General features: G+C 52.3%; 1 protein-coding gene and 1 long non-coding RNA gene across 3 annotated transcripts in view; one reads left to right on the top strand and one right to left on the bottom strand.

The window, feature by feature from the left end:
- KBTBD12 (kelch repeat and BTB domain containing 12) overlaps positions 1-24,492 on the top strand; it is a 51,874-nt gene extending 27,382 nt beyond the window's left edge. For both annotated transcript variants that reach the window (XM_086368838.1, XM_086368839.1), the window contains exons 5-6: positions 11,127-11,324; positions 23,063-24,492. In XM_086368838.1, coding sequence (XP_086224964.1) covers positions 11,127-11,324; positions 23,063-23,244 — 380 coding nt within the window. In that variant the 3' untranslated portion in view covers positions 23,245-24,492. The remainder of the gene's footprint in view (positions 1-11,126; positions 11,325-23,062) is intronic.
- On the bottom strand, positions 14,149-15,639 carry LOC147348774 (uncharacterized). The gene is made up of 2 exons (XR_015151925.1): positions 15,182-15,639; positions 14,149-15,094 (listed from the first exon to the last, which is right to left on the bottom strand). It is a non-coding gene; the product is annotated as an uncharacterized LOC147348774 (long non-coding RNA).
- Positions 24,493-24,963: the final 471 nt, after the last annotated feature.

Raw genomic sequence — 24,963 nt, 5'->3', positions numbered from 1 at the left:
GCAACTCTTTGCGACCCCAAGGATGGTAGCCCTCCAGGCTCCTCTGTCCATGGGATTCTCCAGGCAAGAATATTGGAGTGGGTTGCCTTTTCCTCCTCCAGGGAATCTTCCCAACCCAGGGATCAAACCCAAATCTCCTGCATTGCAGGCAGATTCTTTACCACTGAGCCAATGATGCCCTTATTAAAAAGTCCAGGTATTTTAACTGAGCTGATTTCCACGCTGACTTTTTCCTGAGAGCTCCCTTGGGCAGCCGGTTCTCAGGAAGAGCAGGGAAGAGGGGCTGTGTCTTAACAGAACCCTGTCCATCACCAACTCCCGGAGCTCACTCAAACTCATGTCCATCGAGTCGGTGATGCCATCCAGCCATCTCATCCTCTGTCGTCCCCTTCTCCTCCTGCCTTCAATCTTTCCCAGCATCGGGGTCTTTTCCAATGAGTCAGTTCTTCGCATCAGGTGGCCAAAGGATTGGAGTTTCAGCTTCAGCATCAGTCCTTCCAACGAATATTCAGGACTGATCTCCTTTAGGATGGACTGGTTGGATCTCCTTGCAGTCCAAGGGACTCTCAAGAGTCTTCTCCAACACCACAGTTCAAAAGCATCAATTCTTCAGTGCTCAGCTTTCTTTATGGTCCAACTCTCACATCCATACATGAATACTGGGAAAACCACAGCTTTGACTAGACGGACCTTTGTCAGCAGAATAATATGCTCTCTGGGTTGGTCATGGCTTTCCTTCCAAGGAGCAAGCATCTTTTAATTTCATGGCTGCAGTCACCATCCACAGTGATTTTGGAGCCCAAGAAAATAAAATCTGTCACTGTCTCCACTTTTTACCCTTATGCTTCCATGCATCGATGGGACCGGATGCCATGATCTTGGCCCCCGACCAGGGATCACAGCTGCACCCCCTGCATTGGAAGGTGGCGTCTTAGCCCCGGGACTGCCGGAGCAGTCCTCTGTACACTCTTTGTGGTAAAGTTCTGAGAAAGAAAACCTTCTGGGCTCCACCTCATTAAACCCAACTCTGGATGCTCTGCTATAAAATACTGACAGAATGTGATACCAAGGGTTCTCTCTCTGAAAACAGTTTTTGTGAGACAGAATTCGGATTTCATAGTATCAGTTGCAGCTTTGGGCACAGTATGCTTCTTCTGCAATGGCAGTGCACTCATAAATATGCCTGGGGTTTTCCTCAAGTGTTTTTAAAAAGCCAAATTGGATGCCGAAGTTCCTTTAACTTGATGGGTCAGGCGAAGTCAAATATAGAAAGTGAGCCGGGAGAGCTATTTGTGGAAACGCTGAGACCTGTCCTGGGCCGGCCCCGGCAGCCACTCGGCCACATCCCTGTCCGCCACACCGCAGGCCCTGGGGGTCACCCCCGAATAAGCCTCCCTTCTGCGGCTGGCTTTCCTCTCTCCCCTCTGCTTTTAAGCCTCTGCGTCTAGACCAGTGCACCCTCAGGGTCTGGCAGGACGCCACCCCTCGAGGTGCTTTGTGTGAATCGGCGGTGCTGCTCTCAGCAGGACTCTGGCCAGGCTCCCTGGACACCCAGGGGCAGAGAGCTGACCCGCTCGTCTGGGTGTGTCTGTTCTGGCCGCCGGCCTGGCTGCCCCTCGTGACCGGCGCTCACAAACATCAGTTGATGGAACTGACCTTTCTCTCCTGCTCCTCCACCAGGGCAAAAAGCCTCAAACAGCGTCAGAGTTCCAGGCGTTGTAGGGAATTTTGCAAAGCACAGATTTTTCACTTTCCTGTCCAGGCAGCCAGCTAATATCAAGTCTCCCCACGGGGCCATGGGGTCGTTTTCACTGGGTGATGGCACCCCTCGATGGGGGTGGTTACGTGGAAGGTTCCAGTTGCTGCAATAAATGCGTGTCAGTGAGCAGTCCAGAGGTGAATTATGAGAGGACCAAGCTTCATCATTGTTCTGATTTTGCCTGTTTATGTCTTTTGATAAAATTTGAAGCAGTATTTTTTTAATGTTTTGCAAAGTAAGCTTTAAAAAAATTTTTTTAAATTTATTTTTACTTTTTTTTTGCTGCAGCAAGCGGCATGTGAAATCTTAGTTTCTGCACCAGGGTTTGAACCTGTGCCCCCTGCATTGGAGGCACAGAGTCTTAACCACTGGGCCACCAGGGAAGTCCCCTTGAAGCAGGTTTTAAAAAATATAAATATGTGTCACATCACCCAAGCTATTCATTAATGGCAGATTCCTGGCCCCGACCTGTGGCGAATTCTGGGCTGGCAGGTCTGAAGTGGGGCCTGGGGTCTGGTCTGTGGGAAACGCTGGGCGACTCTGGTATGAATGCCCGCAGGGATGCATGTGGCAAAGTTCAGATGCTGGGTGAGGAAGGGAAGAGGAGACACCGTGTTCAGGGAGGGTGTTTTCATATGCTCACCACACTGACTAAGCCTCTGGTGCATGAGCCGCCCCGGCTGGTGTTTAGGAAAGACCAGAGGTGAAGGGACAGGGGACCCCCCTGCACAGCGCGTGTCCCAGGAACACAGGTCAGGCGCTGCTCGGAGCTCCCTGTGTCTGCACGTCCTCAGGGCGGGCTCTGGGTGTGCTCTGATCTCATCCTGAGAGTCTTCTGGGCCTAGAGATACGCTTCTTAGGCTCATGCTGGACAAGGAAAGAAGGTGCCTTTTCAACGGCCAAAGCAGTTCAGTGGGGAGTCCCAGTGCCCCCTTTATTCTGAGAGCAGACTTGAGTTTAGAGACGCAACAGCTGAAGTGGCTTTGAACCAGAGAGAATGGCTCGCCGTGTTTTTGCGGTCAGTACCCATGAGAGGTCTTTCCAGGGAACCCTGTGAAGGGCTTTCGCCTTGATTACCTGGCGCCCTCACTGGGGAGCCCAGAATCAAGGGCTCCCAGAGGCCAGAGTTTGCCTGGGATTCTCACTGGCGTGCTGCAGTCCACGGGGCTGCAGAGAGTCCACGGGGCCGCAGAGAGTCCACGTGACTGAGCGACTGAACTGAACTCACGTCACAACTCAGCTCTAGTCACTTTCATCACTGATCTCCTACAGACCCAGAGTCGGCAGTTCCACATTTCAGTGTGGCGGTTAGTGCGAACTTGCAGTCTGTTGGATCGATATATAATTGTAATGCTGTATTTCTTATTTGCCTTCAATTTCCCAAGACTGAGGTTTATGCACAAAAAAAAACCACAAACCACACACACAAAGGCTTAGACTTGCTCTCTAGCACCTCGGAGAGACAGGAAGTCAACGTCCAAAATATACGTACAGATTGCTTAAAGGTCACTGGAGGGGCTTCCCCGGTGGCCCAGAGGTGAAGAGTCTGCCTGCCCGTGCAGGAGACACAGCTCTGATCCCGGTCTGGGGAGACCCCACAGGCCTCGGAGCAACTGAGCCGGTGAGCCACAACTGCTGAAGCTCACACGCCCTGGAGCCCGCGCTCACCAACAAAAGACACCGCAGTGAGAAATCGCAACTAGAGAAAAGCTGCCCCGCAACCAAGACCAGCACAGCCAAAAATAAATACATGAAATTATATATACACATAAAACCAACCAGACGTGCACAGCGATTTTGACGCTGAAAGCAGAGAATGTCAGAAGCTGCTCCGGTGTGAAAGCCCGGGTGGACAGGGATGAGGCCGCTACCAAGAACAGATGAGAGACGTCTGGCGGACGCTGTCTGGGTCTCTGACTTGTTTGTGTTTGCAGAGTGAGCGTAAGGGTGCAGCCGAAACCCTGGGCAGTACACTTTCTATGCTTTGCTTTCATGAAAAGAGGTAAATTGCTCAAAGCCACACCAAAAGCAAGGATTCGTTCAGCAAAGCAAATCCAGGTCTGTTTTCACGCGGCCTGGTGTACAGAACCGTCTATGTCTGGGGCATGCTGTGGAAACAGAGTGTATAGTTACTTCTCAGTCCTCAAGAAAACCTTGACTCTGGTATCATCAGTTCACTAAGGCAGGGATAATGTAATATATGTTTTAAAACAGCATGAAGAGTTGAAATGGAAAATTTTTAATGCTTTAAAGAAGAAGATATCGATTTTAAAATCCTGTCGTTTTTGAGTACAATGCATTATCTTCAAGTAGTTTATCCTGATTCATGTGTGTGATAATTTTTTAGATACTCCCTTCCTTTCCCCTTTCTTGGGTAGATATAGGAATGAGCACAAATTATCACTTTCTATAAATGCTTTTATTTACACATGAGGTCAATATGCTGTATTTATTAAGACTTTATTTTGCTGTTCTGTGTAGCTTGTGGGATCTTAGTTCAGTGACCAGGGATCAAACCTGGGCCCAGCTATGAAAGCGCTGGAGTGCTAACCACTGGGCCACCAGGGAAGCCCTGAGGTCTTTTCTCTACAGTAACTATTCACCACACACTATCAAGCCCCCTTTAGAAGAACCTCAGGGAACAGAATGATGCATACTCTGCCTTCACACTTTCCGTCTGTGCGTCTACGTTCGCAAGCTGAGGAGTACACCTGATTAAAGCACCTTTTCTCGGTCACCAGACAGAGTTGTTGGTATAAACTCAGCCTGTGTCCTGCAGGGTACATCCAGCCCGAGTTAGGGAGGTCAGTGACTCTTCAGGCAGGCAGACCTGGGGGCAAAGGTGAGCCCACGACAGACACCGACAAGCTCCATATCTGCCCCGGGAGTCCTGTATCCTTACGCAGACCGTGTTTATAATCTGACAGGAAGTGAGTGTTCAGCTGTTTGGACTTAGGGCTTGACCAGTTCCAGAAAGCTAGTCGTCACTTTGTGTTTTGACAGAAGAGTAGAAGAAGAAAATGGTACCCGCGATGTGGGGAAGGGGCTGGACCACGCACGCACTCAGTTAAGTTTTGTTTCCCGACTGTCTGCCCCAGTGAGGAGCGTGGGGTGCACGGGTGTGAACGAGACACCCTTCTGCTGTCCACCCTGCAGCCCAGAAAGACACACAGGACCAGCATCTTTATAGGAACCTTGATCTCTGTTCAGAGAGCAGCAGGCGCCTGCAGGAGGGAATGGCCGCCTGCAGAGACACAATGCCTTTCTTCGGGGTGATGGCTGAGCTGAGCCTTGAAGTAGGGATTTGTCCTCCTGGGGAGGAGAGACCCGTCCAGGCAGAGACCAGCCTCCACAGAGGCCTAGAGGGGAACTACCTCACTGTTCGGGGCCCAGGCTGAGCCAGCCTGGAGCACAGGGTGCCGCAAACAGGGCGGCCAGGGAGACAGGCAGGGAGGGGAGGAGTGGGCAGAGGGATGGCTGAAAGCCAGGCACACCTCCGGGAGACGGACAGACCCGAGACGTCTGGGGGCTCCGGCCTGAGGGTGGCGAGGTGCCGGGAGGCCAGTTCCAAGGTTCTGACCTTGGCAGGCATTCCCTTCACCCCCCTGCGGGCTCAGCTCCTGGACCTGCTGGGACCTGCAGGATGAGCTGGGGAGGACGGTCAGGGCAGAAACGATGCAGAGATGGGTCAGTGTCTGGAAGAGCAGAGGGGCAAGGCGCGCTGAGTCCCACAGACACCCAGGACTGGGCCGGAGGGAAGCCCAGCGGTTGTCCAGAATCAGCCACAGATAAGGCTGCAGCTTCTTTGGTGCCCGGGACTTGGAGCCAGAACTTCTGTCAACTGTCTGCATTCCCACTTGGTAACTGTCAGACACTTCACACACTCGAATTTCCCTCCAAAGTCAAGCAGAGTCGAGCGCTAACCAGTGGAACTTGGTCTTTCAGCTCTTTTATTCGATTTTGCCCGATCATCTGTTTGGAAGAGCAAGCAGGCTGCTGATGGACGGGCAGGGTCAGAGGGTGAGCAGGGCGCCGCACAGAGAGCAACGCTGCCCGGGTGGTGAGCCGGACACTCCTGGGCGTGGCCGGGGAGTTTGTGCAGGCAGGTGGCCCTGCCTTTCACCGTGTGCTGAAGGGCTTTTTTTCTTTTCTGAAAATACCCATTAGAGCCCTGAGTTAACTAACAAGGGACAAGAAGTGAAGTTGTGTCTTCTGGGGTTCAGGCTTCACATCTGGAACTCCTAAATGAGAGCAGAAGAAAAGCAGAGCTCTTCCCTGGTGGCTCAGTGGCCACCAGGGAACGAATCTGTATGCCAATGCGGCACAGGGGACACGGGTTTGATTCCTGACCCGGGAAGATGCCAAAAACCACGGGGCAACTAAGCCAACGGGCCACAGCTATTGAAGCCCGCACGCCCTAGAGCCTGTGCCCTGCACCGAGAGATGCCACCGCGATGAGAAGCCCATGGACACAACTAGAGAAAAACCCATGCACAGCAATGAAGACCCAGCACAGCCATACATAAATAAATATGAATAAAAAAAGAGAGCAGGCAGCCTGAGTGAGAATGACGCCGCCCGGGCATTATATTGTCAGGAAGAGACTGCACCCACATGTGAGTCAGAGCAGCCCCTCCCCCCCGACCCGAGGCGGCCTCACTCCCGGACGCACCCCCCAAACAGGACCCTCCCGCCTGCCTCCTGTGGGGCACCTGACAGTTCCCACCCCCGAAACGCTCGACCTGATGCGCCGTCAGGGAACCCGTCTCCCTGCCCGGAGGCTCAGCTTATCGCTCAGCCCTTCAGCCTCTGATCGCCTCCATCCAACCTCGAAGGAAGCGTTTAAGAGATTCGCCCCTTCAGTCAGCAAGCCCTTAATTACAGACACGCAGATAATTAAGTTGAGAGCAAGCAAACCGAAGACCTCAGTGGCTCCCGTGAACACCGGCTTTCTAACACAGCGTCCTGGAACGTGGAGGAGGGATGGCCATCCCCTGGACCTGCTGCATGCCGGCCGCTTGCTGTCGCGGATGTGTGGGAAGAAGTCAAACTCCTGTCCTAGCGGTGATACTTGGGTTTGCAACACACTTCTGCTCCTCCTCACCACTCTCCTCCTTCATGTGTAAGTTAATCTTTGCAACGCTTTACGAAACTGAAATTATTATCCAAAACTTACAGATGAGACATTTGAGACTTAGAGAAATTATATTGCCCAAAGCTGTCCTGGTGGCTCAGACAGTAAACAATCTGTCTGCCATGGGGGCGACATGGGTTCGGTTCCTGGGTGGGGAAGATGCCCTGGAAGAGGGCGTGGCAGCCCACTCCAGGATTCCTGCCTGGAGACTCCCATGGACAGAGCAGCCTGGCGGGCTACGGTCACAAAGAGTCAGACACGACTGAGCAACCAACACCTCCACTTTCATCTTCTGTTTTCAAAAGCCCACAGGTTTTTTCCAAGGCCCATGGGAGCCGGCAGCAGTGAATATATTTATTAAAGCTTGCTAAGGGACTTCCCTGGAAGTCCAGGGGCTAAGGCTCCTAGCTCCCAATGCAGGAGACATGGGTTCAATGCTTGATCAGGGAACATGGTCTCACATGCTGCAACTGAGACCTACAACAACCAAATAAATATTTCTTTTAAACGAAAAAAAAAAGAGCTTGTTGAGCCATGGAAGCAACTCTGGGAGCTTGTCAGAAGTGCTCCAGAATCACCCTTCCTTTGGGGTCCAGCCCAGAGCAGGGCAGAATAAGCTCCTGATGGCAGCCTGCGGGGGAGGGACACAGGAGCAACCCCCGCACTGCAGCCAAGGCCCGGTGGACAGCAGGTCCTAGCGGACGTCAGGGAAGGACCACGCCCTGCCGTCCCCAACACCTGGCCAAGACTCTGTGCGGGGACACATTTCATCTCCGAACAGGGAAAGACCATGATGACCAAACACACAAAGAGCAGATCTTCATCTTGGTAGAAATAAAAGAGGAGAGAGAGGCACCCTCTTCTGTAATCTACCCCCTCCCACCCCAAGAGAACTACGGTTTGTATTTTGCCCCGGAGGTCCACTGACGTAGGGCTTGTGAAGAGAACTTCCGTGCGCCTGTTTCTGAATACAGGCAAGTCGGGCTCTGGTGGCACAGAAGTGAGAGATCCGGGGCGGCTCATTGAAATTCTAAAGATGCTCTGATCCCATTGCAGGATCAAAAGCCTTCTCTCTTAGTGCCGGCGCTGACTTATTAATAAAGACATGCTTTCGTGGGATGGTTTATATAATCAGCCTCCACTTTCAGGTTAAGCTCAGTAAGTCGCTGGGACTAGAGGGCCACCGAGAATGTGCTTGGTGGTGGAATCACATCCAGGGGAGACGGGGTGCGTTCGGGGGCCGACGGTCATAAGCAAAGGCAAAGCCCGTGTCGCGCGAGTGGAGCCTGTGAGCTCTGCCAGCCAAGCAGCAGGCACAGCTACGTGAAGGGCTGAACGGCACCATTAAAGGCACTTAGCCACATGGAGACGGAAGTGACAAGCACTCCAATTATCCCAGCAACCTCCAGCACAAGCCCCCTGCTTCTTGTACATTATGCTGGGAGAGCTTCCCTGACGGGCTTTATGTGAACTTCTGATCTCATCCAGGGCGCTGGCTGCCGGCTGTGCCGGCCTGATGACCAGCGACTCGCATGCCCTCTGCTCGCCTCCACTGACGGATCATCACAAGCGCTCGTATTAACAACAGAAACCAGCCCGGCAACCGCCCTCCCCATCTCAGGGAGCGGGAGCTAAGCGGTCTCGTTCTTACCTGACGGGTGGTTGCCAGGGTCAGCGGCTACGGACAAAGCCTCTTCCTTAAAGCCGTCCTGCCCCTCGGACAGAGACTCCCTGATCTGTTGCACGAAGCAGCTTCTGGCCACCCCAGCGCCAGGGGGAAAGTGGGTCTGTGAGCGTCAGAGAGCGCAGCTGACTGAGGCTCGCGTGGCCCCTCCTTGGAAGTGCAGTCACTCAGACTTGGCACAGTAATGGGCTAAATTATTTATCCAGGCGGAGAAGAGAGAAAGCGCTAAGAGCTTCCTGTGCTTACAGCCTTCACCCCTGGATGTGTCCTGAGACAGGAAACGGGCCAGACTCCATCAGCAAAATGGGGGAAGAAAAGGCTTCCTCCCGCACTCTCCTCCATCGCTTCTACTCTGGGTGGGCCCAACCCGGGTGAGAACAAGCCATTCCCATCAGTCCTCTCGCATTCACTCAGGGCCGAGCGACACGCACTGTAACATGAGTACGGACGTGAGAGCTGGACCCTGAGGAAGGCTGAGCGCCGAAGAATTGGTGTTTTCACACTGTGGTGCTGGAGAAGACTCTTGAGAGTCCCTTGGACTGCAAGGAGATCCAACAAGTCCATCCTAAAGGAAATCAACCCTGAATAGTCATTGGAAGGACTGATACGGAAGCTCCAATCCTTTGGCCGCCTGGTGCAAAGAGCTGACTCATTGGAAAAGACCCCAATGGTGGGCAAGATTGAAGGCGGGAGGAGAAGGGGGTGACAGAGGATGAGATGGTTGGATGGCATCACTGACTTGATGGACATGAGTTTGAGCAAACGTCAGGAGATGGTGAAGGACAGGGAGGCCTGGCGTGTTGCAGTCCATGGGGTCGCAGAGAGTTGGACACGACTTAGCGACTGAGCGACAGCGAAGGAAGGAAGACTGAAAACCGCACGGTGGTGGGCGGGAGGGCCGCACACGGCGGGGAGGGCCGCCGGCCACACATTGAGGCGAGGGCCGCTGGCCGCACATGGGCAGGCACGGGGTTAAATGGCAGAAGAGACGCCACCAGGCGTCCTGGGATTAGTCTCTAAGTGGCACGACGCTCTGGGCAGAGGCTGTGAGAGCCAAGAGGTCTCAACGCTGGTCTCGGTGTTGCTGTAGACACCAGAGCCAAGTGCCCCCACCGCCGCGACCCTTCCGGGACCCTCCGGGGTAGCGGAGGCTGGCACCGTCCCGACTCTGATGGGCCATGCAGAGCAGGTCGTCCGATGGGGTCTGTGTGCAGTGAGGTCACCGATGAGAGGACTGCCTTCCCCTCCAGGGACCTCACCCGCTTCCCGGGAGCTGCACTTCAGACAGGCAGAGACAGCCTGACGTTTACAGCCTCTCCTTGTGGGGCAAGCTCCTGTTTCTTATTACGGTGGCTTGGAAATCCTTGTGCCATCACTGCCCCGCTGGAGGGTGGGACTTAGAGCCATAGTTATGTACATGGTGTTTCTGTTAGCTTGTTGCAGCCTCTGGACTTCCGAGTGTAACCGTGTCTCCTGTGAGGTGCCTGTCATGATGCCTGCTCTCTGTTTATTTGTCCGTGTGGCTTTCCAGCCCTTAGCTTCCTAACGGCAGGAAATACGCCTCAGTCCTTTCCCAGCTCATCCCGAGCACGCTGCAGACAGCACCTGTTGAATGCACCGTGTTGCCGAAAACGGAAGACACAGTGGGCATTCGGGTTTGGGGCCTCCCTTTGAACCCTAAAGCTAAAATTTACCAAAGGCTGGCCCTGCCCTGAGGGGGGAAGATTCCTGCCCCTTGAGAAGAGAGGGAGAGGGGACCCGGTGGTCAGGACTCTGCCCTTGCATTGCACCGGGTAGTTTCGATCCCTCATCAGGGAGGTAAGATCCCACAAGCTAGGAGTCGGTGCTGCCAGAAATAAAACAAAAACAGGAGGAGAGGGAGAAACGTACTGGCGACCAGGGGGAGGGGAAAGGATGTTTGCTCGACAGCCAGGTCCCTGGAATCCTAACGACCACAGGACGGTAGATGTCGGAACTGGGCCACCCTCACACTCAGACGGCAAAGTCTTCCTCTCAAGGGAGGGTCCCTGAGAGACAGTGTGCACCTGCCCCGCGCGTGAGCACAGACCAACAGGCACCAGGGGTCAACGGGGTTGGGCTTGGCGGTGTGCACAGCGGGCCTCACCACTGCTTAGCAAGCATCTCAGGATAGATGTATGGAGAGAGTAACGTGGAGACTTCCATCACCATATGTAAACTAGAGAGCCAACGGGAATTTGCTGTATGTCCCAGGGAACCCCAACAGGGGCTCTGTATCAACCTGGAGGGGTGGGATGGGAGGGAGATGGGAGGGAGGCTCAACAGGGAGGGGACGTGTGTAGATCTATGGCTGATTCAGGTTGAGGTTTGACAGAAAACAGCAAAATTCTGCAAAGCAATTATCCTTCCATTAAAATAATTAATTTTAAAAAAGAAAGAAAGCACCCCGGGAGAAGTGCCAGTGAATGAGAACGCCCAGGCTATGAGCCTGGGGTGCGGGCCACGCAGGCAGGGGGCATGCCCACGGGGACGCCCCACCCAGGTCACTCTGTCCTGTGTCTGCTCCGCAGGTGGGATCGGCTGCGTCGGCCGGGACAAGGGTCAGGTCCGGAAGTGCCTGGACGCGGTGGAGATCTACAACCCCGACGGGGACTTCTGGAGAGAGGGGCCCCCGATGCCCATGCCCCTGCTCGCGCTGCGCTCCAACTCCAGCAGCGCGGGCGCCGTGGATGGGAAGCTCTATGTCTGTGGGGGCTTCCACGGAGCAGGTACCCACGGGGCTGGAAATGCCGCGGCACCGCCCTTAACCGACCCTACGGACAATCCCAAGACGGGGGTGGGCTGAAAGGCTGCTGCTGAGCGGCCAAAGACGGCGGGATTCTTGGCCGCGGGAGGAAAGGAATTCAATCCGGGGCCAGTGACGCGGCTTGATCGCTCAGAGCTTTTGTGTATTAAAGTTTTATTACAGTATAATAGAGATAGAGAAAGCTCCTGACACAGACATCAGAAGAGGGCAGAAAGAGTGCCCCGCTGCTAGTCTTAGCTGGATGTTATATAGCTACTGCTGCTGGTGCCGAGTCGCTTCAGTCGTGTCCGACTCTGTGCGACCCCATAGACGGCAGCCCACCAGGCTCCCCCTCCCTGGGATTCTCCAGGCAAGAACACTGGAGTGGGGTGCCATTTCCTTCTCCAATGCATGAAAGTGAACGCTAATTAGAGAAAGGGAGTGTCTCAAACTCAGAGACTGGCACCAGGCCCCTCACCCGCAACACGCACTGAGATAACCTTGGCACCAGGTGAGTCTTCCCGGGCCACCAAACGATCGGCGTGAAATCTTTAAGGCAGACTTCTAAGCAAATATACAGTTTCATTAGCACAGATTAGGAGCACAATGCATGACGGAAACATCCTGGTTGGTCGAGTGGGTTCTGAGTCTTGGGCGGAACCGACTTGCAGGCAGAGTCTGGGGTAAATGCATAGGTACCTTGACACGGCTTAAGACGAACATTTCCATAAGGAAACTGCATTGCTCAGCTCAAGGCTCAAGAACAGTGCATGTGGAGCCAGGTGTTGTCATGACGACACAGAATTTTAAGAGAAACCTTTGTAAATTTGTATCAAGAAGGGAAAAATCGTAACCCTTGTAGTTCCTTTGCTCCTGCCGCTTTAGAGAGAGAGAAAAAGAGAAAAAGTGTCTGACACTTGCAGCCTGTTTCCCCCGTGTGGAGACCCCCGGCCTTCCTGCCTGTGACCCTCTCAGGAGACTGACTCAAAGTTGGTGACCTCTGACCTTAGGCCTTCCACCCTCGGGGTGGGGGCTGCCCCCTCCTCGGTGGGTGGGGTCGGGTCTGTAACGTGCCTGGCACACGGCGGCCCCGAAATGAGAAGGAGTTGAACACGAGGGGAGGAGGACTGATGCCTGACTGTAGAGCTTAAACACACAAGGAGCCCACGGAACAGGAGTAACCGGAAGTGCTGGTGCCAGCGATGCCTGTCCCCGAAGGAAAGTCTTACTCTTGCACCGCAGCCACTCGAGACAGATTGCTTGAAAGCACTTCTAAGATAATACCTAACCCATGCATTCATCACCAGACTCAGTCTCCATAAATCTCACTGTTTCCGTTGTTGCAATCTGCGGTATGGATTTATAACCTTTAATGCAACAGGGAGAATCTTAAATATGCATAAATCTAATAAGCGGCTGTCTCCAGAGTTTGATTAGTTGCCCTGGTAACTAAGGTGGAAAGCACTTACAGTAAAAATGACGAGAAGTCCCACTCTAACCTCCCTAATGGATGCTCGAGGCCAGGACAGGTCTAGGAAAAACATGCCTCGGGAGCACTCCCAACTTTGGACGCACGCCAGATAAAAATGGCAGAGCCCCTGAAGAAAGCCGAGCCCGTGGCACGCCTGCCCTCGTGCTGAAAGCGCATAAATATGTTTAAGTTAAAATTTCCATTAGCAACTAAGAGGCTTTGGAGATCTGTGAGCCTGACATGAGTGTGCCTTATTAGGCTCTTGATTCAAACAAGTCTTCTGCAGAAAGATATTTTTTTCAGATAATCTGGGGCATTTGAATGTGGACTGGAGTGTTAGATGGACTGGAGTATTAATACCATAAAGAACTGGTAGTTTTGTTAGGTCGTGATGATAACGGTGTGGTAGGGGCTTCCCTGGTGGTTCAGACAGTAAAGAATCTGCCCGCGATGCGGGAGACCCAACTTTGGTCCCCAGGAGGAAGGCATGGCAACGCACTCCAGTATTCTTGCCTGGGAAATCCCATGAACAGAGAAGCCTGGTGGGACATAGTCCGGGGGCTCGCAGAGAGTTGGACACAACCAGGGCACTAAGGGTTTCACTTTTTTCGCTGTAGCTTTTCATAAGAGAGGAAGAAAAAGGAAAAACGTTATGAACGAGTGAGACTGTTTTATAGATGGTTTTATAGATGAAGGTTTTATAGATGAAAATGATATGCTCTCTGAAATGTGTGTTAATCTACCCTAGCAGATGTTTTTTTTTAATTGAATGGGGACTGGGTGCTGGGAATGGCAAGAATAGATTTTACAACACTGGTGGTGTGCGGGTCATTTTTACAGCTGGACAATGGCTACAGGGCTTTACTTATGACTTTTTTGCTTTTGTCTTGGCCACGTGGGCTGTGGGATCTTAGTTCCCCAACCAGGGATCAAACCTGGGCCCCTGGTGGTGAGAGCACGGAACTCTAACCAAGTCCGCCAAAAGCACATGCTTACTAGTTTTTTATGCGTGAAAGGCCCCATAACAAGAAGCTTCCATTTTCCTCTCTCTATTTGTTCTTCACAGAATTTTCCAAAATGTATTTTTAATGGTTCTAATAGCTTTTATTATTATACTTTGGCCACCTGATGCGAAGAGCTGACTCATTGGAAAAGACCCTGATGCTGGGAAAGATTGAGGGCAAGAGGAGAAGGGGACGACAGAGGACGAGATGGTTGGATGGCATCACCGACTCAACAGACATGAGTTTGAGCAAACTCTGGGAGATGGTGATGGACAGGGAAGCCTAGTGTGCTGCACTCCATGGGGTCGCAGAGTCAGACAAGACTTACCGGCTGAACAACAAAATATCTTTTATATTAACCATCAGACGCTCACATAAAGGCGGTTCCTGTCACAGTAGCGAGAACCCTGGCAGGACAAGGAGATCTTGTCAGGGTCCTCGCTGGAGCCACGAGTGTGGGGAGGCCTGGGGGGGGCAGGAGAGAGCCCACGTGCCCGACCTCCCCCCACCCCCACCTCTAGGGCTCCCCTCAGCAGTGACGGAGCTCAGCACCAACCGGGCAACAGGAAAAGGAAGAACAAACCACAGAGCCCCTGCCCTCTGTCCTCTGGCTGTGGGCTCTCTCTGGAGCAGAAGGCAAGACGCAGGGCAGGCTCGGGACCTCCGGAGCAGTGGCCGGTAATCAGTGTCTAAGGACCCGGAAGATACACTGCTTCATCTCGTTCCTTGTCTTACCTTCCTTTGTATCATATTGAGTTAGAGAGCTGACATCCTGTCTTCAAGACTGCCTGAGCCAACCTCTTCTCCTGGAGCAGTAATGGATCCGTAGTGCTTCTAGCCAGAGGGGGATGGGTTTACCAGGCAAGCTCTCAAAGTCCATTTTAATTATTTGCTTCGAAGACAGTAGACTGTCCGGGACTGGATGACTGAGTTGTCACAGGGGTGCTCGTGATGAAATAGGGATCTCAGGACCTGAACACAGGCACTGAATTTTCTCTTCTTACTCAGCACAAGCCTGCGCGTCCCACGTATTTACTCAGAAAACCACAGTCAAGAAATTTCTCTGGCTTCTTTGGTGGCTCCGTGGTACACAACCCGCCTGCCATTGCAGGAGACACGGACAGGGAAGCGCGGCGGCCGCAGTCTACGGGGTCGCGAGGGGCGGACGTGCCTGAGCAACTGAGCTCAGCTCGATGGACACCAGAGCACATCATAAATACAGTGATAGGGTTTTGGTTAAAATGGTGGGTGGGACACCTCTGTTTTCTCCCACACTCCCTGAAAAGGACAGTACGTGGGATGAACACAGTCAGACAGAGAGAAGGGGACAGGGGACAATGGCAACACAGAGTTGGAAGCACTTACGTGGGTGGATGAGTAGCTGCCCAGACACAGGAGCTCAGCGCTCACCTGGCAACAGGAAAAGGAAGCAGAAACCACAGAGCCCGGGAGCGGACACGCGACTGCGGGAGGGGAGTGGGCTGACGCTGACCACATGGGGACAGAGGCAGGAAGGAGACCCCCGCCATGCCCTCCCTCACCCCAACAAAGACAGAAGCCGAGGACGGGGCGGGGTGGGGGAGGTGATCAGTGATAAAAACAGGGAACTTAAGAGAACAGCTACATCCCGAACCTCGAGAGCATCAGCTTTCTTCCTTCTCTGGCTCCCAGACGTGGGCTGTACCTTCTAGTCAGGAGACTGGATGATTCTCCCCTGGGGATTGACCAGCAACCCCCGTCCCCAGAAAGGAAAAGCAACTCACCCCCTAAGGAACCGCACAGAAAAGGCTTCCGTGGTGTCCCTCTGTTACAGATAGCAAACAGCTGGGAATCATCAGACCTCTGCGGAAAGCGTGTACATAACAGAGAGAAATCAAAACACAGAAACGAAGAAACAGGCTGGAGCAAACAGGCTATGCCAGGAGGAGACGCGTCCTTGGAGAGAAGAGAGAGCGTGCGTCGGTGCCAGAGGGCTCCTGGAGGTTACGAGCACGATAGGAGAGAAATCTACGGCAGAGAACCTGGGGTGCAGGGTGGAAGGGACATCTCAGCACCTGGAGAGGAAATGAGGGGAAGGCAGAGTATGTCTGCAATGTCCAATATTTCAATAATAGGCATTTTAGTAAAGAAAAAAAAAAGAGAGAGAAAAGAAATAGAGACAATGGCTGGATGAAACACCCCTGCAGTAAATGAGGAGAGTTTCCTGGAGCTGAAGTCCCCCGATGAAAGGAAACAGCCATCCCAGCAGAGTGGGAGGAAACGGACATGAAGTGAAGCGCGGGATGCCGGGGACACAGGAGGGTCCCGAGAGTCCCGGAGAGAAAGGGCTCGTCTCGTAGAAAGGGTCGGGAATCAGAGGAGCCACCCTTAGGAAACAGGACGCCAGAAGCCAGAAGAAAGGGAGGCCAATGCTTTCAAACGCCTACGGGAGTCACCTTCTCCCCGCACCGCCATACCTGCCGAATCGCCAAGTAGGGGGCGCGTTTTCAGACGTGAGACACACTGTGTCTCCCAAAATCTGTCTCCCCCATTCCGTTTCGTTAGGTTTTGCTTCACTAAAAACAGGCGTCCAAGCCAAGTAGGAGTAGGAAGTGGGGCTTCCCTGGGTGGCGAAGACTCTGAGCGCCCAGTGCAGGGGGGCCAGGTTCCACCCCTTGTCAGGGAACTAGACCCTGCAGGCTGCAATGGAGACTGATGATGCTGCGTGCCACACACAGCTAAGGCCCAGCGCAGGCAAACAAACACATAGAAATAAAATACTTTAAAAAGAAGCATAGCTGGGGGCCAGGAGACAGAGTTAAACACTGCAAGGGCCGTCAGTCACGCTTACGGGCCATTATAAAAGCTCCCAGTGGCTGCGCTTGGGGCTCCCCTCCTGCAGTGCAGCCCACTGACTGTTCGGGTGGCACTCTCCGCAGTGCCGTGGGGCTTGGGGCTCAAGTTACTGGCAGCTTTAAAATGCGGGTGCACTGGGTCCTTCCTCCAGACCCGGGAGTTGCGGGCCATCTGCCGGTATCCATGGAGCTGCAGCAAGCTCGCTAGCAGAGTCCCAGACTCTTCACAGTTCTTGCCCGGAGTCCTGGGACTCACCCGGGTAACAGACAGACTCACAGCCTCTGTTGTCCACCTCCAGCACAGGCTGAGGAGGCCAAGGTTACAATTCAGAAAGATCCGCGTTCATGGCACCAGTGCGTCAGAGACTCACGGGATACAGGAGAGGAGGGAGCGTTTCCAGGTCTTCTGATGAGGCCAGTATTTCCCTGACACCAAAACTGCACAGACATTGCAAGAAAACCGCAGGCCACTATCCCTGAGTGAATACGGAGCCAAAGTTCTCAGTGAAGACTGGCAGACTGCACACAGCAATGTGGAGAGAGTCACGCACTGCGAGCGAGCAGGAGTTACCCAGGCCCGAAGTCGGCCCACAGAGATTCACCAACGTGACACTCCGTCAGTGCATCTGTAGAAGAAAGGACAAAATCAGGTTGATCATCTCCAGAGAGGCAGAAAAGAATTTGACAAAATCCAACACCTTCCGTGGTATAAAAAACCCAAAACACGGGGACAGAAGGGGACTCGCACAACCCAATGAAGGGCATCTATGAAACTCCACAGGTAGCACCAGACATACGGCCAGACTGAAAGCTCTCCCCCAGGACCAGTAACAAGACCGACGCCCCCCCACCCCCGTCACTTCTAGTCAACATTGTACTAATCAAGGCAGTTAGGAAAGAAAACAAACAAATAAAAGGCATCCAGATTGGAGAGGAATAGGTAACTGCCTAGGACATGGTATCTTATTTGGAAAGCCTGAAGGACCCACCAGAAAAGCTCCGAGAGGGACCTGGCTGGTGCTCCATTGCTTGGGGACTCACCTTGTGGTGCAGGAGAGGCGGGTTCGATCCCTGATCGTTGGGGAACCAAGATCCCACAAGCAGCGGGGCCACTAGGCCCACACGCCCACCACAGAGAAGCCAGCCTGCTGCAGAGAGGATCCACGTGCTGCAACTGAGAACAGACGCAGGAAAGCAGGTAAATATCCACAAAAGAAGAAAGCCACCAGAGCTAACACGAGTTCATCAAGGTTGTAGGACAGGAGACGAATGTACACAAATCAGCTGTATCTCCATACGCTCACAGCGACCACTCCAAAAATAACGTCGAGAGAGCAACTCCAGGACTGCCCTGCTGGTCCGGTAGCTAACTCTGCTCCCAGCGCAGGAGGCCTGGGTTCGATCGCTGGTCAGGGAACTCGATCCCACGTGCCGCAACTAAAGGTCCTGAGTGCTGTAACTAAGCACAGCCAAATAATTACTAAAAAAAGAAAAAATTCCATTTATAATAGTATCAGAATAATAAGGGGCTTCTCTAGTGGCTCAGACAGTAGCAAATCTGCCTGCAGTGTAGGAGACAAGGCTTTGACCCCTGGGTTGGGATGATCCCCTGGAGAAGTGAAGGGCAACCCACTCCAGTATTCTTGCCTGGAAAATCCCATGGACAGATGAGCCTGGCGGGCCTCAGTCCACAGGGTTGCAAAAGTAACATCCACACACACAATGTGACTGCAAAAAGCTCAGCACTTGTGCAATGAAAACTGCACATCATTACAGACATTGGAAAGCCAAATAAATGGTAAGACAGCACACACAAAAATCGACAAACTGATCCTAAAATTTACAGGGAAATGCAAAAGACTCAGAATACTCAAAACAATCTTGTAAAAGAAGAAGATTCATACTTCCTAATCTCGAAACTTCCTTCACACATATAGTAATAATCGACGGTGTGGCAGGGGCACCATGATAGACACGGAGATTGATGGGATACATCTGAGAGTCCAGAAATGATCCCTTATTTTAATGGCCAGTTTATTTCCAATGACAGTGCTGGGCAGTTCAATGGGGAAACGACCCCCTTTTCAGCAAATGGTGCGGGAATAACTGGCGATCCACGTGCAATAACTGCATATTCATTCATGTGCAAATGAATGAAGTTTGGACCTCACACAGACACAGAAATGAACTCAAAATGGATCAAAAACCTAATCCCAAGAGGAAAAAACTATACACTTTCAGAAGAAAACATAGGCATAAATCTCTGTGATCCTCCTGAATTAGGCAATGGTTTCTTATATAAACTTAAAGCATGACTAAGAAAAAATAGATGCATTGTGCATCAAATTTTAACTTCTGTGCTCCAAAGGGCCATGTCAAGAGAGAGAAAGTGCAACCCACAGGATGGGAGAAAATATCACACATCTAATAAGCAACTTGTATCGTGAATCTGTTAAAAGTCTTACAACTTAATAATACAAAGAAAACTATTAGTAACACTCTTTTAAAAAAACTGACAAAGGATCTGAATAGATATGTATCCAATGAAAATAAAGAAATGGCCAAGGAGTCACATGACCAGCCACCAGTCATGCAGGGAAATGCAAATCAAAGCCACAGTGAGATCATCCTTTACACCCACCAGAGTGATTGTGAGGAAAAGAAACAGATAATAACAAGTATTGACAAGGACTGGAGACATTGGAGCCTTATACAGGGCTGGTGGGAATGTGAAATGGAGCAGCTTCTGTGGAATTTGAAACCTGAGGTTTCTGTAGTCACATCGCACGTGTGTGTGTGTGTGTGTGTGTGTGTGTGTGTGCGTGTGTGTGTGTGTGTGTGTGTGTGTGTTTTACTCTTTGTAGCACCATGGACAGTAGCAATTCCCCTCCAAAGCACATACACCGGAGAAATGAAAACATCTGTCCACACAAAAACAGGCACCAATGTTCAGAGCTGCAGGGTTTGTAGCAGGCAAAACCCGACCAACCTGAGTGTCTATCAACTAACAAACTAACAAATGGCCAAATAAAACACGGGCCATCCATACAGCGTTCCTTGGCGATAGAGGAATGAAGCTGACACAGGTTACAGCGTAAATGAACCTTGAAAGCGTTGTGCTCGGGGAAAGACGGCAGTCACAGAAGACCCCAGATGAGTCCATTCATACGAAATGCCCAGAAAAGGCAAGTGTGTGCAGATCGGATGTCAGGGGCTGGGGGAGGCGTGAACAGGAACCTACAGCTAGTGGGGACAGGGTTGCTTTCTGGGGGTGATGAAAATGCTCTTCAACCAGATGGTGCTGGTGAGACAGTGCTGTGAGCACATGGCAACCACTGAGTCACTCCCTTAAAAGAGACAACAACAGTGTGAGAGCTGGAGTGTGAAGAAGGCTGAGCACCGAAGAACGGATGCTTTTGGACTGTGGTGTCGGAGAAGACTCCTGAAGGTCCCCTGGACTGCAAAGAGATCCAACCAGTCCATCCTAAAGGAGATCAGTCCTGAATATTCATTGGAAGGACTGCTGCTTAAGCTGAAACTCCAATACTTTGGCCACCTCACGCAAAGAGCTGACTCATTTGAAAAGACCCTGATGCTGGGAAAGATTGAAGGCAGGAGGAGAAGGGGACGACAGAAGATGAGATGGCTGGATGGCATCACCGACTTGATGGACGTGAGTTTGAGTGAGCTCCGGGAGTTGGTGATGGACAGGGAGGCCTGGCGTGCTGCGGTTCGTGGGGTCGCAAAGAGTCGGACACGACTGAGTGACTGAACTGAACTGAATGTTTAAGAGCCAGAGAAAAATAAGAGAACATATGAGGAAAAATTATTAGAATGACTGTAGGTTTCTCCAACCAAAGAGACCAGAAGCCAATGGAGCAAAATCTAAGCACAAAACACACACACACACACACTGCCAGCTCTCTGGAATTACAAATCCAGCACAAACATCCTCCAGAACTGAAGGCAAAATGACGATCAAACTGTCTCAGGAGGAGGAAAGCTAAGAGAATGCATTGCCAGCAAGCCTGCTTTAAAGAGAGAGAGACAGAGAGAGGAGGAGAATCCTCTGAGCGAAGGGCAGCGGGATCGCTGAGAAGACGTCCTGGAGGAGAGAGATGCAGAGGAGCCCGGGGGAGGCTGGGCTAAACGCGATGGGCGACGCGTCCTCCTCTTCAGTTCTTGCGCACGAGAATGGCAGCTGACTGGAAAACTTAGCATTGTCTGGTCGTGTTCTCAGTGTGGTTACTGTTACACAGAGAGGGCCGTCTCCCTGTCGTGACAATTAAGTGGAAAGGGGTGGAGAGCCTGAGAGTCTAGATGCGGTGAGGGGAGCTCCCTGCTCCACTTACGTGATGAGGTATAAATGCAAACAGTCCGTTCAAAGGCACTGCAATCCTTAGAACAACTACTGAAAAATAGCTGTAGAAAAAACATGCTTAATAAAAAAAAATTTTTTTAAACAAAGAAAAATAAGGAGGCTTAAAATCTCAAGATAAATTAAAATGGGATATTTAAAATATTCAAGCAATCCAGGGACTTCCTGGTGGTCCAGTGGCTGAGAAACTGCCTTGCAGTTCAGGGGACGCCAGTTTGATCCCTGATCGGGGAACTGAGATCCCATATGCCTCAGAGCAACTAAGCCCATGAGCTGCAGCTGCTGAGCCCCCTGGTCTGGAGCCTGTGCTCCAAAAGAGGCAAGCCTGCGCAGCACAAGAGAGACCCAGGGAAGCAAAAAAGAGAGAGAAATTCAAATAATCCAAAAGTAAGAAGGGGAGACAGAAGATCAGAAATATACAAGAGAGACCCAGGGAGGCAAAAAAGAGAGAGAAATTCAAATAATCCAAAAGTAAGAAGGGGAGACAGAAGATCAGAAATATACAAGAGAGACCCAGGGAGGCAAAAAAGAGAGACAGAAATTCAAATAATCCAAAAGTAAGAAGGGGAGACAGAAGATCAGAAATATACAAGAGAGACCCAGGGAGGCAAAAAAGAGAGACAGAAATTCAAATAATCCAAAAGTAAGAAGGGGAGACAGAAGATCAGAAATATACAAGAGAGACCCAGGGAGGCAAAAAAGAGAGACAGAAATTCAAATAATCCAAAAGTAAGAAGGGGAGACAGAGAAGATCAGAAATATACAAGAGAGACCCAGGGAAGCAAAAAAGAGAGAGAAATTCAAATAATCCAAAAGTAAGAAGGGGAGACAGAGAAGATCAGAAATATACAAGAGAGACCCAGGGAAGCAAAAAAGAGAGAGAGAAATTCAAATAATCCAAAAGTAAGAAGGGGAGACAGAGAAGATCAGAAATATACAAGAGAGACCCAGGGAAGCAAAAAAGAGAGAGAGAAATTCAAATAATCCAAAAGTAAGAAGGGGAGACAGAGAAGATCAGAAATATACAAGAGAGACCCAGGGAAGCAAAAAAGAGAGAGAGAAATTCAAATAATCCAAAAGTAAGAAGGGGAGACAGAGAAGATCAGAAATATACAAGAGAGACCCAGGGAAGCAAAAAAGAGAGACAGAAATTCAAATAATCCAAAAGTAAGAAGGGGAGACAGAGAAGATCAGAAATATGAGTTCAGTGGCTCAGGAAGATCCCCTGAAGGAAGAAACAGCAGCCAGTACTCTTGCCTGGAGAATCCCATGGACAGAGGAGCCTGGCGGCTACAGTCGCTGGGTCACAAAGAGCCGGTCGTGACTCCACACAAGGGTGAACCTGGGGACGTGGTGCTAAGCGGGACAATCCAGACCGAAACACCATCCCCGTGTGGTCTCAGTGAGACGCGGATTCCAGAATAACCAAACTCACAGAAGCAGACAGTGGAGACGGGAGTGCCGGGGACTCGGGGAGGGTGGGCAGGGCAGACGAGGAGATGCTGGTCGGAAGGTCCGGACCTCCAGCTCCAAGCTGAGGGCGTTCTGGGATCTAAGGCCTGGCGGGGGACTGCAGCTGACGGTACTGGGAGCCCCCTGGCTGTCCAGTGGTCAGGACTTGGGCTATCCCAGCTGCGGCCCAGGTTCAATCTCTGGTCAGGGAACTAAGATCCTAGAAGCTGTCTGGCAGAAAAAAAACAACCAGAAAACAACACTGCATTGTGTACCTGAGATTTGCTAAGTGTTCTCAACACACAGGGGGATCATGTGGGGTGAGGGGTGTGTGAAAAGCTTAACTGTGGGGACCATTCCACAGTGCGTGTACAACTCAGTCATGGCCTGTCTGAGGAACACCTGAATGTGAGGTGTCACGCGGCCTTTCTTCATTCCTGAAATGTCAGAAGCACCGTGTCTGCCGCGGTGAGATGTTCACGCTGTTAGCCGACTTCTGGAGCGCAGCGCCTTCTAGCGGAAGCTGCGAAACGGCGACGACGGCCTCTGGGTTCAGTGCCGCCCTTCTCTGTTGCTTTTCAGATCGCCACGAGGTTATCTGCAAGGAGATCCTGGAGCTGGACCCCTGGGAGAACCAGTGGAACGTCGTGGCCGTCGACGTCCTCATGCACGACAGCTACGACGTCTGCCTGGTGGCCAGGATGAACCCCCGCGACCTCATCCCCCCGCCATCGGATCTGGTGGAGGAGGGCGGGGGACGCTGAGGTCAGCGTCACGGGGGGGGCCTCCCGTGGTGTCTGCGGAGGAGGCACTGGGCATGGGGGTCCACACGTACATCCCTCACCTGGGACATGTGCGTTTGCATGTGTAGTGGCCCCCAAGCAGAGCAGCGCGTGCTGGGCGCTGCAGGGGATGTGGGTTATGCAGACAGAGGGGACCCAGCCTTTGCAATGCTTCCCCAAGGTCAGAGGGTAAGGACGGAGCTGCCCACTTGAGTCACAGTTGAGCAGCGTCAGGAAACAGCCTTCTCTCAAAATATAATTTAGGAATGTTGTTTGAACAGCCCTCGGACACCCATCTATTTCACTCGTCATCTCTGCTTCTGGAAGCCCACTGCGTGCAAAGAGTGCATTCTGGTTGCTATCCTTCACCAATTTCTCAAGAGTTTCACGTGCACAAGACTCTTACTTAAGCAGGGACAGCCAGTGGATGCTCTCTAACTTCCCCAGGGGAGACCAGTGTAGACAGAGGCAGCTTTGGCGTAGAGCCGTGTGCCTGTGGTGTTGGTGGTCAGTCACTCAGCCGTGTTCGACTCTTTTCGAGCCTGTGCCTGCAACACACCAGGCCTCCCTGTCCATCACCAACTCCTGGAGTTTGCTCAGGCTCACGTCCATCGAGCCGGTAATGCCATCCAACCATCTCATCCTCTGTCGTCCCCTTGCCCTCCCACCTTCCATCTTTCCCAGCATCAGAGTCCTTTCCAATGAGTCGGTTCTTCACATCAGGTGTCCAAAGGATTGGAGCTTCAGCTTCAGCATCAGTCCTTCCAAGGAATATTCACAGTCGATTTCCTTTAGGATGGAGTGGTGGGATCTAGACGTGACTGTGAACTTTGGGAGACAGTGGAGGATGGAGGAGCCTGGAGCGCTGCACTCCCTGGGGCGCAGAGAGCAGGACCCGACCTAGAGGCTGAACAGCCGCGACAACCTCCCCTTGCTGATAGAGTTAGCAGCCCAGCCTCAAGTGTTTCCCTGTCTGCCCCGTTCTCACCTGAGTTGAAGGCTGTCCCAGTGCGTGTTGGTGGGGGGGGGGGGGGTGGAGTGGGGGTGCTCATAAAACCGGGACCGTTGCTGGTTCTCTTCCATGTGAGACAGGATGGTTTGGGGCTGAGCAGGGGGCACAGGGTGGGGCTGGGGCTGGTGATCCGGGCGCTGAAGCATCATCGTTCTCACTGACTTTATGGTGAGCAAGTGCTGTAAAATGAGTCATTAAATAAGATCTCATGGATAAAACGCTGCGCTCATTTCGTTTCTCCTACTGCAATTTAGGGTAGCTTTCATTTGAAGAGGGGTGCTCAGCACTCCCCGGGCAGGAATCAGAGTCAGGGAGGACCATCTTCAGGGACATCAGGAGACAGGCCCAGAGCCCAGGACATGGGTAGGTGGCCAAGGACAGGATGTGGTCCCTTCCCCAGGGCAGCCAAAGCCCCAGAGGAGATGGAACCAATCACAGAAGACGCCCAGGGAGCAGAGGGAGAGACAGGAGCCACAGAGACTGAGCGTTCCTGAGATGAGCAGCTGCTGCGGCTGGTGCCCAGAGGGGGGCGGGGCGCAGCCTCGACCCTCGGAGTCTGGGAATGAGGTCCCCGGGACAGTGAGGGACAGGCCCCCTCGCCTGCGGGGCGACCTCCAGTTGGCTCTAACAAGGGCCCCCGGACTCAAAGAAGGAGGTTGGCACTACCTCCGAGCCGTCGTGTGAGTGAC

The sequence above is a fragment of the Bos grunniens genome, chromosome 22 (assembly GCF_055505025.1).
Source record: "Bos grunniens cultivar Pamir isolate PY7600 chromosome 22, Bosgru_T2T1.0, whole genome shotgun sequence".
Taxonomy (NCBI): Eukaryota; Metazoa; Chordata; class Mammalia; order Artiodactyla; family Bovidae; genus Bos; species Bos grunniens.
The sequence above is the reverse complement of the archived record's forward strand: the minus strand, read 5'-3'. Positions and strand labels throughout refer to the sequence as shown.